The sequence below is a fragment of the Camelus ferus genome, chromosome 18 (assembly GCF_009834535.1).
Source record: "Camelus ferus isolate YT-003-E chromosome 18, BCGSAC_Cfer_1.0, whole genome shotgun sequence".
In the NCBI taxonomy this organism is placed as follows: domain Eukaryota; kingdom Metazoa; phylum Chordata; class Mammalia; order Artiodactyla; family Camelidae; genus Camelus; species Camelus ferus.
In genome coordinates this window covers 5341863-5354877 of record NC_045713.1, presented here as the reverse complement: position 1 = coordinate 5354877, position 13015 = coordinate 5341863, and the positions used below count along the sequence as shown (strand labels likewise).

General features: G+C 53.6%; 2 protein-coding genes across 4 annotated transcripts in view; one reads left to right on the top strand and one right to left on the bottom strand.

Annotated features, from left to right (window-relative positions):
* Positions 1-2753, bottom strand: part of SRRM3 (serine/arginine repetitive matrix 3) — a 35056-nt gene extending 32303 nt beyond the window's left edge. The window contains exon 1 of one of the 2 annotated variants that reach the window (XM_032459581.1): positions 2504-2753. In XM_032459581.1, coding sequence (XP_032315472.1) covers positions 2504-2736 — 233 coding nt within the window. In that variant the 5' untranslated portion in view covers positions 2737-2753. The remainder of the gene's footprint in view (positions 1-2503) is intronic. The other variant, XM_032459580.1, reaches the window with a different exon arrangement.
* Positions 1-13015, top strand: part of STYXL1 (serine/threonine/tyrosine interacting like 1) — a 129569-nt gene that overhangs the window by 28521 nt on the left and 88033 nt on the right. The window lies entirely within an intron of this gene.

Below are 13015 nucleotides of genomic sequence, written 5' to 3'. Positions count from 1 at the left end.
ATCAATATTAAGGAAGGAATTGCTATTTAATGGGGCCAAAGAATGTATGACTAGTGGGAATATTTGTCAAATGCCCAAGAACCTGGTAAATAAATGCGAGTGAACCAGTGTTTCTAGAAATGGATATTAATGACTGGATTTTATAACAGAGCAAGAGTCCCTCTTTAGTTTTGTGGAGCACTTTTGGGGGACTGGCTGGGGATGCGGGAGCCCTGTACGTGCCTTAATCCACAGGACCCTCAGAACAACTCCCTATTTGACAGGCCAGTAGCTGTGGCTTGCCCAAGATCACGGGCTGGAGCTGGAAGCCTGGATTGTTGGGTTCCAGAGTGGCTGTGCCCTCTACCGACGAGGCAGCCGCTAAGAGATGGGGAGGAGAGGGGAATGGTAACTGGAAAGCTAGCTCTGTGGGAGACTCCAGTCTAAGGACCATCTGAAGTGAGGGCTTGGGTCAGGGAAGGGCCCCTGAGGCGTGAGTCCTGGATGCCTTGCGGGGCTGGGAGATGACACTTAGTACATGGCCAGATACCATCCGTCCTCTCCACCTGAGGCTGCCTTTGTGGGGTAATAAGCCTTCTGTGTGCAGGTTTATTCAGCCAGGGGGAGGGGGCTTGGGAAGGAGGGAGCACCATGAGGGAGAAGCCTTGGGGGGTTCCCTGAAAGGTTGGGGCTCTGTGAGGGTTTTCAGAAGGGAAAGGTTCAGTGAAGAGGATGGGGCTTAGTGAGTGGAGAGCGGATCAGGAAGTGGGTGTGACTTTGTTAAGGGAAGAGAGTGGGTCTCTGTATAGGGGAAGGGGGCGGAACTCTGTGAAGGGGAAGGGGGTGTTTTCCAGGGATAAAGCACAGAAGGCTGGTTCTTCTCAGTCTCAGTCATCTGGCTCCCTAGCCACGCCCACCCGCCCTCCTCTCCATGAGTCTCCCAATTCAATGGAATTTGCAGGTTTAATTAAGGTCTGAAGCTCTTTCTGCAGAAGGATACTCCACTCCCCACCCCTTACTCAGCCCTGCCCCTGGGGATCTCATTTCCTCTGCCCACATCCACAGCTCATCAAGCCTGTTTTTATTGCCAGCTGGAGGCCTCCTTTCTGTCTGTCTTCAGCAGCCTTTCACCCATCCATCGCTCCCTGCAGGGACCCTCCCCACCCCCATCTGGTCCCTGGCTGGAGGTGAACACCAAGTCCCTGTGCCCCTTTCTTTTTCTACAAGTGGCCCTTCCTGGCCCTTCCTGAGGGACTTCAGTGTTAGTGGCTGTCTCTGTCTGAGCCTCAGTGTCTTCTGGGCACAGTGAGCCATGCCTTGACTGCCTCTTGGGGAGCCCAGGAGGCCTGGATGAACAGACAAAATTGTGGTTTAGAAGGACTGTTGTACACAGGCTGTCTGCTGCCATATGGCTCCAGGCCCTAATGCAATGGGCATTTCTGATTTCTCAGCTCATGTTCAGTGCAAGTCTGATGGGCAGGCCCTGCTCCCCACTTTGACTCCCTCAGCAACCAGCCCAATAATTTCAAAGTACTCAGGGCAGATGCAAAATGGAGCCTTGGAAACACTGGCTTTCTTGGAGCTGCACTGACAGAAATAGCTTTGTTCTCTATTTCTTTGCCTTGAGCTCCATGTGTGATGACTGTCCTGTCCTGCGTCCACTGGATTTTCAGGGGGTGATTGATGCACAACCCCTCCTTCTCAGCCTGATGAACTCCTACTGATCCTTCAAGGCCCATTCAAATGTCTTCTCTCAGAATCTCTCCTCTGAGCTCCTGAAGCACTTGGCCCTCTCCTGTCCTGGTCTATAACCATAATTTTAATCTGTTTTATGGTGAAGTTGGTTGTTAATGTGCTTGTTTCCCTTCTGAGATGGGGAAAGAGTAGGGGATGGGATGGTAGTCTTTGAGGAAGTGACTCTAGTCTGGCTCTGGGGCCCAGCATTGCCCAGCACAGTGCCTGGCATGCTCGTGTGCCCCTGTGACCAGTCCTGAACTAGACAGTGTGGAACCGAAGCTTCTGGATGTGGCTGCCAGCTGGGGTTCCTTTGCTGAAACCACAGGCAGCCCTCACATATTGTAAGGGCCCACTGTGCGTTCTTTCCTGGCTGCAGAACCTGCTTGGCTGAGTCCAGGCAGCTCGATCCACCCATTTTATAGAAGGGGAAACTGAGGCCTTGAGTTGGCATTGATGTTTACACGCCTGTCTCCCCCGCTTGGCTGGATGTTCCTGAAAGGCATGGACTGATTCTCCTTGGCTTCTGTGAATCTGAGCCCGCTTCAGAGCCTGACATAGAGCAGTTCAAGACAGATTGTTCGTTGAATAAACTAATAAGTGAATGAAAGTTTGTTTGGGCTTGCAATGGTTCCACTAGGACTGGTGCAGATTCTGGCCCCTTGTCTTACAGGCTCCCGGGTCCCAGCGCTTGCCTGGCCCCGCCCTTGAGTCCCACCCAACTCCGAGCGCCCCGCCCCGCCCCGCCCGGCCCCGCCCGGCAGCCCGGCCCCGCCCCCGGCCCTCTCACCCCTGCTCCTCCATCATCTCCTGCAGCTCCATGCACTTAAGCTCCACGCGCCGCTTGCGCTCGTGGTCCAGGATCTCGCGGTGTGCGCGCTTCACCAGTCCCGGCTCCGCGGCTCGCAGCTCCTCCTCTGCCCGCGGCCAGGCCCCCGACGAGGCGCCCGGCTGCGGGAAGCCGTTCGCCGCGTCGGGCGGGGAGGGCATGCTGGCCGCCCCGTTGTTTACTGTGGAGGACATGGTGGCTGGCCCCGGAGCTGCTGGCCTCGGCCCTGCGGGACAGACACAGACACCCCGCGGTATGGTCACTTCTCGGCCACCTGCTAAGCTCCTCTCCGCGCGGGTTAATCCTGGAGATTTAAAGGCCCACTCATGGCTCTAATCCGCTTCCCCTCAAGCTGCAGAGTGGGGCGGGTGGCAGGTTTGCACCTTTGGGTCACACCTCAGGGCATGAAGGGGAACTGGACACTGGGCTTTCCCTATCTGTGAGGTAGGTGGATGCAGGCTGGGCTAGATGGCCTCTAAGGAGCCTTCTCATCTCCAGGGACCTAGTAACCCCCCAGGACAATCCTCTCTGCCTTGTACTGCTGCCTGGGCCTGCCTGCCTGGCCCCTGCCTGCCTGGCCCCTGCCTGAACGCCTGCTGGCAACTCTCGGAGCAACCAAGTTGGTATCTGGGAAAATTTGTTGGTTTTATTCTTGTTTTTCCTTCAGGCTCAGTTTAACACTGCATTGTCCTGGCTCTAGTGGGTGGAGTCACAGAACACATGTGCTCCCCACACCCAGTAGGCTCTCAGACCACCCTGCAGAGATGGAAAGATGGAACCTTCTCCGGGTTCAACTCCATTTCCAACACAGATGCAGCTTTCTGTTCTCACTTTGATCTAACTTCTCTAAAGTTCGAATTCCAGGTTGGGGACTGATCTGGATTGAAGCCCACAGGACTGTCCCCTCCTTTGTTCTGGAAACACTGCTTCTGAGGATGTGACCAAAAGTGGCACTAACATTAACTTCCCAGGCAGCCCCATCCTCCTGCTGGTGGGGTGGGAGTCAGCATGGCTTGGGAGGTGAGAAGCCATGGCTCCATGTGGAGCATGTGCAGGCAAGCACTCCTTGTGTGTGCACAACCCCCCCACCCCAGGACTTATCTTAACAGAGGGGAGGCACCTCCTGAGCTATTTCCATTTCCTTCTTCCAAGGCTCTGCTAGTTGCTAAGCAACAGGAAGTCCTCCTTCCCAGGGAGTGGGATGGGAGGGAGGGAAGGGGTGGAGGGAGGTGGGAAGAGAAGGATTTGGGCACGTCTGGACATCTCAGATGGAGCCTTCCTTGTAACACAGCCCTCTCCCTGAACACATACTCCCCTCACTGGCTTCAAAGTGGTGGGGGTGAGTGGTTTTCAGAGCCATGGAGTCTGGAAGGCAGAGAAGAGGGGGACTATGAGAGGAAAAGGGCTCTAAAGGGGACAGTGACAGGAGGGGATAGTGGTAATGAGAACATACGCCTCTTTCACATGTCCATCTCCCTAAGTGTCTGGGTTCTAGGCCAGGCTTTTCTACTCCTTGCTGTGTGACCCTGAGGATGTCACTGCCCCTTTCTGAGCCTCTTATCCCAACCTGTGCCTGGGAGCATCATCTAGACTCTTCAGGAGAGGAAGGTTCTTGGGCACTTACAGAACAAAACTGTTTTTCTAACCCCTGCCTGCTTCCTGTCTGTCCCTAACCCAGCCCCTCACCCCAGCTCCACCAGGGCTTCTCCTAGGGTGCCCTCAAGCATCACCCACTCACCAAGCCCCACACAGAGCCCTGGGATCCCTGCTTGCTACTCACCTTGGTTCCAGTGCTTGGCTATGGACCGAGCAAGGGACATGTGTGGAGCTTGGAGACCCTTGTTGTCCCAGCCCACCACAGCCAACAAGTTTGGTCCCTCATTCTCTCTTCTCAATACTGCTCACGTTCATCCACCTCCTCCCCTCTCATTACCACTTCAAGTCCCTCACTCTGGCCTCAGCATCCTGTCTGCCCTCCCCCACCCCTGACCTCTTTCTGTTCATCTTCCATCAGCAACCTGGGAGATCCAGTCCAGGAGCAAATCAGACCATGTCATGCCCTGATTAACAGCCTCTAGTGGTTTCCTGTCACCTTGGCTTAGTCGTGACCTGCCCTGCCTCCTGGTCTAGCCATCCCTCTCCCTCTCCCACACACATTCTCCATTTCTCTTGCATCCAGGCCTCTCCATCTGGGATGCTCGTCACCTGACTCCGACATGTCCTCAAAGTCACTGCTCACAAGCATTGCCACCTTCTGGAAGCCTCCCCTCACCCCTCCGGCTGGCGCTACCCTCCTGGAGCTCTTGTCACTCTCTGTGTCACTGTGGGCTCACAGTCTGGCTCCCCCTGTGGGCTGAGGGCAGTTTAACTTTCAACTCCCAGTGCCTGTAAAGTGCCTGAAACACTGGACCCCAGTGCACATGGGTGGAACAAAGAGGAGACAAAAAGGGAGGCGGGACGGAGGGAGGTCTGGCATGGCATTTGATACAGACAGCAAGACCCCTTTACATTTTGCCTTGTGCTATCTTGCAACTTCATCCCTTGCTACACCTAATCCTGCAACTAACATCCAGCCCCTCAGCCTGGATCGTCTGTCCCCAGATATGTGCTCTCACTCCTTTGTGCCTTTGCCCATGTGGTTTCCCGATGCTGGAACTCCATTCTCCCCTCTTCTTCACCTGGGGAACTTCAGCACATACTTCAGGGCCCAGCAGAATGCCACCTCCTCTGGGAAGCCTTCCCTGCTTCTGAGGAAGGGTAAGTCATTCCCTCCTTGTGCCCCTAGAGCTTTTGTCCTCACATCTTTAGATTTTGAGGCTCAATTTGTTTGCCTCTGACCCCTATTCTGACCCTTGAAGTGGAGGGGAGACCACCCCTTCATTCTGGCTCCCAGGAGCCCACCCAGCACCTGGCGATGCAGGAGGTGCACTGAGGGTGTGGGGAGAAAGTGCTCAGGCCCCAGAGAGAGCCTGTGGAGCCAGGTTTGAGTGATGCTTTCCCTCTGATGTGGGCTGGCTCCCCAGCCTAGACCTTGGCCTAAATTCTTTGACCCCAGGGGATGCGAGGCTGGTGGGAGCAGTTCTGAGGGCACTCAGGTCTCCATAACCTGAGAAAGTCTATCCCCAGCACTAGGAGAAAGCCTGGGTAAGATGACTGGGCTGCTGAGGGCAAGGAGAGTGGTGTGAAGACAGAGGACAAATGCTGTCTGGAGTTGCACTAGGACAGATGGTGGATTCTACCAACTTCACCTGGTAATGGAGGGTGCCAGGCAGGAATCTGAGGCAGGTTATTAATAACCTCAGAATGACCCCTGAACCCCTAGAGAAGAGGCCATGCCCCTAAGAATGAGTCATGGCACACTGAGCCCACTTCTTTCCAAGTTGGTGTTGCTGGACCAGCGGACCAGGGAGTTACTGCAGGCACGGGTCTCCCTGTGAGGTATCTGACATTATTTATTATGGAATCCTTGTGAGATTTCTTAAGGAGAAAGAGACATTGTGCTGGTGGGAAGTAATAATCTGTACTATTGTAAGTGGTAGATAGATTGACCTATGCTCCAAAAGAAACTGATTAACAGGTCAGTGTCACATTAGATGGGAGTAACTAGTGGAGGACCACAGGGCTCTGTCCTCACTGAGGTCTGATCCAACATGTTCACCATTGACTGGATGGCACTTTGATAACCTGATGATCAGATTCACTGGGCAACCACTTGCGAAGTCTCGTAAATTCAGAGTCAGAATCTAAAAGGATTCAACATGCTAAAAAGATGGAAGGAATCTAAGAAGGTGAAACAGGATAGTGAGAAATGTCACATTCTGAAGCTGGGTCCCAAACTAACTTTCTAAAATTGGAACGAGCTAGACATCCTTTAGAAGCAGCATATTTAGGAAGGATTTAGGGGTTTTCAATGGTCATAGACTCAATATGAGTCAATAGCACGATGTGGCTGCCAAAAGTGCATGTTATCTTCGGCTCCATCAACAAAAATATAATGTCGGGAATGGGGAGTGATAAGAATATCCAAAGGGTCAGAATCCCCATCCTCAAATGCCTGAAGGACTACAGAGGAACCTGGCTAAATCTGTTGGGAAGCTTGTTAGAAGTAGGTTGCGTTGCCAGATTTGGCAAATAAAAATACAGACTGCACAGTTAAATTAATTTGAATTTCATGAATTTCATATTTGGGACACCCTTATACTAAAAAAAATATTCATTGTTTATCTGAATTTCAAATTAAACTGGGTGTCTTTATTTTATATGTGATTCCTACCTAGTCCTACTGAATCAACATCTCTGGGGGTGAAATTGTTCACGTTCCCCAGGTGATTCTGATACAGACCATCTGTGGCCAGCAATTGGGAGCCAGTGTCTAGAGCAGCAGTTCTCAGATTTCATTAGGCATCAGAGTCACCTGCAGGGCTTGTTAAACCGTAGATGGCCAGGCTCCACCCCTAGGATTTCTGCTTCAGTGACTGGGGTGGGGTCTGCAAATTTGCATTTCTAACAAGGTTCCCCTGTGCCGGACCTTGAACCACACTGAGAGGAACAAAGCCCCTAGCTGATCTGGGTGGTTTCAGAAGACAAAGCCAAGACTCCTATGGGGAAGTCGTCTTGAGTGGACTTCAGCTAAGACCAAGGTAGGATTTTTTCCCCTAACAATCAAAACTTTAAAAAAACCCTGAGCTGCTCATCCGAGGATGAGTGAGTTCCCCATTACAGGAGCTGCTCAAATAAGAGACAGACGATATTCACTCAACAAACACAACAAACACTCAGCATCTGCTCACCACCGCCCCTCGCCCACCTCCCCAAGGCTGGATGGAGATTTAGAGATGGACAAGACCCCATCCTAGCCCTCTGGGAGCTCTCCGCTGGTTTGGGAAACCAACAGGTATCACAGCGTGATGTGATAAAAGAATGTCCGCATCTCCTCCTGGCTGGTCCGGGCAGGCTTCCCAGAACGGGCGGGAGGGGCTGGAGACAGGGACACCAGAGCAGGTGGGGCCTGACCAGCATTCAAGAAATAGACAGACAGACTTGGCAGGACTGTACTGGACTGGGTGTGGGCTGGGGGAGGCGCCTTGGATGCCACTGGGTCTCTGACTTGTGTGGCCAGCTGGATGGTGCAGCCACTTACTGTGATGGGGAATATGGAGGGCAAACAGGTTTGTTAAGGGTGAGGGGCTTATGGGGGTCAAACAGGCAGCTACGAGGTCTAGAGCCGTAACCCTGACCCTGACTTGTTAAGGTCCTTGGGGACATCAACGCTGCGTCTCTTTGGAGGGAAGTCTTTTCTCTACCACTGATTGGCTGTCAGACACTGAGCAAGTCTCTCCATGTCTCTGGACCTTTGTTTCCCCACTTGACAATGAGGGGCCAGACTCAAAGACCCCACAGGTCTTTTCCTGCTCTGGAAATCTAGATAATACTAACTATGTATGTATACTGCCAAGCCTTCAACTCCCCTCCTTCCTGCTGCTGCAGTCAGTGGCCGGAGCACACCAGTTCCCCCCAGAGCCCAGCCTGAGGCTGTCCCAAGCACTGGGTCAGGTCCCAAGGGCAGGCCCAGATGCTGGGCCAGCCAAACCCATGTGCAGATTAAGTCCTGAAGCTCTAATTTTATGCTGGCTGACGGGAGAGGGGAGAACATCTTTTCTTCTGCCAGCCAGGAAGTGGTTAAATCGCCAGAGCCCTGACTTCCAAGCCTCATGGCTGAGTCCCTGGAATTGCCTCCCTTCCTCAGACCCAAGCCTGGGTCCCCTGAGCAGGCTTGGCTGAGTACAGGATGGAACATAACCTGGCTGCTGGTACCTGCACGTCCAGCCCTGCTGGTAGAGATTAACTGAAGGTGAAACAGCCCATCTGTACTGCAGGGTCCAGTCTGCTGACAGGCACAGAGGCCTCTCAGCTAATGAGATCATCACTCACCTCAGGCGGTCAGGAGGGTAGGATGCTGAGGACAGTAGTGACCGGGCCAGGTCTGGGGAAGGGAGCAGTGCACCACATACGTGTCTGAAAAGGAGACTGGGCCCTGTCCTGGGGAATCTGGTTTGAGATGGGGAGACAGGGCTGTGCTCTTTGGGAACTCATGAGCTAAGTGACCTTGATCATGAAGCTTAAACTCTGTGCCTCAGTTTCCTTGCCTGTGAACTGGCACTAATCATAGCACCCTCCTCGTAGGGTCATAGGAAAGGACTAATGTCTGTGAAATGCTATCACGGGCCTGGTGCGCAGTAAATGTCTCATAAACGGTGATGATTATTTGTCAGTGGTGACCGTCCTCTTTCGGACATGGGGGTAGTGAGGAGTCCATGGACATCCAGGTGAAGATGGTCCAGGAGGCCTCAGATCACGGGTCTGGCTCCCATAAGGCTGAGATCTGGATCTGATCAGAGGTTGTAATTACATGGCTAGGGACTAAGGCGACAGGGAGAGCAAGGTTGTGGATTGTGGAGGAAGGGGAGGACAGAGGCTGGGACTCCGGGCGGGGGTGACCTAGGCCAGTGTCCCCCCGCTCTTCTCTGGCCTCAGCAAACTCCCCTCCATCTCACATGCAGTGTCTCAGCCTCCAGCACCTATGGCACCAACCCAGGGCCCCCTTTTGCTCCTGGGGCTCAGAAAACTCTCTCTCCCAGGGGGCAGCACTCACTCCCCTGGGGGCTGCTTTCCCTGCTCCTGCCTGCCAGAGACCCACGTCCCCAGTGATGATCCTGGGACTAGGGATCTGTACCCTCAAAGGTACAGGTTCCTACAGCTTCAAGTAAACCCCTGGTCTGTGGTCTTACACAATTTAACCACCTCCTTGCCACTAAGGTCTGTCTGCTGTCTCCCACTGGCTCAGGAACAAAGAGCACTGGGTGTAGAATCAGAAGATTTGAGCTTGAATTCTGGTTCTGCCGCTTCTGCCTGAGTCATCAGGAAATGTCATCAAACCTCCCTGAGCCTGAGTTTTCTCATCTGTAAAATGGAGACAGTACTCTTTGCCTCATAGGATAGTGGGATCATTCATTCTTTCAGTGACAAGCTTGTTATGAGAACAGATCCTCATTACCCTTCACCTTGCCCCATGCTCGGGGAGCCTAAAAGAGACTGAGGAGGGTCTACCTTTGCCTGTGATGGTCAGGGAAGGCTTCACAAAGGCAATGGTGTTTGAGCTGGCCCTTTGAAGGATGAGTCTAAGGGAGGGGAGTTCAGGCAGGAGACTGCACAGGCCGAGGGCAAGGGCGTGGCAGGCCCCAGGACCTGGGGCTAACGGGGTCACTGTAGGGTGGGATGCATGATGGGGTTCTGCCTTCCTATGAAGGTGGGAACTGCGGACACAGGGTGAGCCCTTCCAGAGAAAAAGTCCCGTGTGGGGAGAGAGGGTGGGGAGGGATGTGTCTCCTGAGTTTCCCAGAGGGAAAAATATTCTTTGTAACTGTCAGAAGTGTGATGGAACTGACAAACACACAGGAAACCAAGTACTTAGGTTGTAAAACTAAGTCTGGGTCTTTGTAAAAAGGAGCGTGCAACAACAATGGTTTGTCAAGATAGTTCATGCAGCTGGAAAAGAAAACCCATCCTCATTGTGTCCAGGGAATCTAGGCGTTCCCTTCCCCACCCAAATCCTTGAATCCCTGCACCGAAGCCAGGCTGCACTCCTCACACCGGTGGGTCCCCAGAGCACTGGGGGGAGGGGCTCTCCTGCAAACCCCTCCCTTCCCTGGGGTGTCTCCAGACCTCCAGAGCGTGAGCACAAGCATGCGGAGGTGGCAAAGGTAATCAGGCAGTGCTTAGAACAAACTGGAAGCCCTCCCTGTGCTCCCTGCCCAAGAGGAGAGGGCTGGGGAGTAAGGGCCACAGGACTGGGAGACAGCCCCTTAGCTCCAGGGGTGGGTCACTCATTCATGTCACAGTTATTCAGTGAGCAGCCAGTCTGAGACTCACCAGAGGAGAAGCACTGTGATGGAGCAAGATAAGTACTGGGATGCGGCACATTTCGCAGAGACATCAACTGAGCTGGAGTGTATTTGGGGAGGAGCATAGCTGGGAGGTCTTCCTGGAGGAGAGATCTTGAAGCATGAATAGGAGCTGGTGGGACATAGAAGGGGATGAAGGCTGTCTTGGGCAGAATGTAGGGGTGGATGGGAAGAAGCCTTGAAGAGGAAAGAGGGAAGAGCATGGGCTTGTGCATGGCTGGGCACAGTGGGCCAGGAGGGGCTGGAGGAGCTGGGACCATACCCTGCAGGCAGTAGGGAGCCACTGAAGGCTGCTAAGCTGGGGAGATCATGGCCAGCTTTGCATTTTGGAAAGATCCCTCGTGCTGCCTGGTGCCCTCACTCTTGGTGGCCTCTGCCCTTTGGAGAGAGGTCTGACTCTCAGGGACAGCCCAGTCCCCATGAACCAAGACAGATCTGTGCAGATCAGCAAGTGGCAGGAGAGCCAGCCTGGGTTCACATCACTTACTATGTGCCCTAAAGTGACTTGACCTCTGTGCTCTGTTTCCTCATTTGTAAAATGGGGTTAATACAAGTACCACCCCACTCCCCACTTAGGGATGAGGGACTTAACATAGGGACAGTGCAGTGCCCAGGAACAAGTTAAGTTCTATCTATAAGTGTTAACTGTTAGTACTAGCCACAAACAATGCCAACTAGTCTAAACCACTACAAGACTGAGTTAACCAGTGAGACACCCAGATCAGTATAAATCAGAACAGTTAAGACAGATAACGTACGGTGCCAAAACAGCACCGACTTGTGAAGATTGGTAGACACCAGCCCACACAGACCAGTAGAGACCGGTATCTGCAGGTAAGAAGATGCTGCAGGGCAAAGCCAGGGCGGAAGGCGCTCAGCAGGCCGGCGGCAGCGAGAGGGTTAACAAAGCGAGCTTCCTCCCTGCCTTGGAGTCTCTCTCGGGAGGCGCTGGCACTGCTGTTTGTTACCCAACCCTCGAGAAGATGCTGCAGGAGGAAGGAGAAAACTGAAAGCCTTCTTTTCAATTATTCAGCAGCCGGAGCCTCCTGCCTTCCCTGTTGGAGCCAGAGGAAAGCCCTGGCCAGAGCCCCCAGGCTGGGTCTGGCTGGGCTGTGGGGAGGGCTGGTTGCTGGAAGGACAGGCAGCCTGGCCTGCAGGGGTGCTGGCACCACCACCTGGGCCACCACCCTCGTGGTCCTGCTCCCTCCCTCCCCACTCCAGCCCTGTGCAGGGGCCCAGCTGTGCCTGGCTAGGCTTGGAACTGTCCCCTTCCTGGCAGTCTCAGTCTGTGCTGTGAACCAGAGGCGATGGGGCTGGCCAAGTTCCCAGAGCCAAGGTGAGGTGTCCGTGGTAGGCAAAGGAGGGCGGTCACGTGCACTGTCCATAAGAGAAAGCCGAGCAGCTTAGCTGGTACCTGTGTCCTGGGCAACCTGTCCAGCCCCCTGTATGTCAGATACATGGCACTCCACTCCACCCAAGAACACGCTGGCCTAGGCCACTCCCTTTGCCTGGAATGCCCTTCCCTTTCCATTCATCTTACAGGACTCTGTGCAAACATCACCTCCTCTGTGAAGCCCTCCCTGACCTCCACTGGAGGATATGCTTCTGTGCTGCTCCCAGAGCCTCACCCTCTGGTTACCACTCTCAGTGTTTACCTTGTTCTGTTGTGACTATTTGCTCTCTGGCCTAGTGAGGGCTTTCCAAGGGCAGCGATTGGGTTGTGTCCGTCTTTGTGAACCTAGAGCCCAGCACAGAGCTTGGCACAAAGCAGCCATCTATGAATATTTATTGAAACCCAGCCTGTGTTTGCACTGATGGGGAGCTCACTACTTGTTTTTAACCATGGCCATCTCTCGGGACCTCAGTGAGAAAGGTCCCTGGTTACTGCTTTCAATACGCCCAGACTTTGTGTGTGTGTATATTTGCAAAGGCCACATGGTCATATACTTTGTAAGCCCTGGAGTCCAGCTCTGTCATTGAATGGATAAGGACTTGCCTGATACCTAGGCCCCCACCCCTCAGCCCAGGGCCTGCCTTTGTTCCTCCTGGCTCTGATTTGGGTTTCCAGAGCACAGGATCTGCATGGCAGGTCCACAGGGACAAAGAGGCTTCAGCTGTCTGCTTCCTACACAGGAGCCCCAGTACAGGCAATACAGCCTAAAGGAGATCAGTGCAGAATACTGTTTGTAGCCAGGACAGGCCATGGAGGAACCAGGAATTCAGATTGGATACATCAGCAGAGGACGGGGGGAACCCACAGGCCAATGCAGGCCAGTATTCTAGACCCGGGGAATAGAGCAGAACACACATCACTGGTCCTGAAAATAACAAACTAGTTAAACCCAGTAGGCAGCCTGTATAGACCTGTACTGATACCAAACAAGCAAGTAGTGTTTTAGTTGCTCCTCCCCCACGTTCTAGTGGAACAAAAGAATCCCTGCCCCCACCCAGGCCACTCTATTCCTTTTTGGGGACCTTAGTGGCCTTCCGGGAGCTGTAGTCTTCCAGCCAG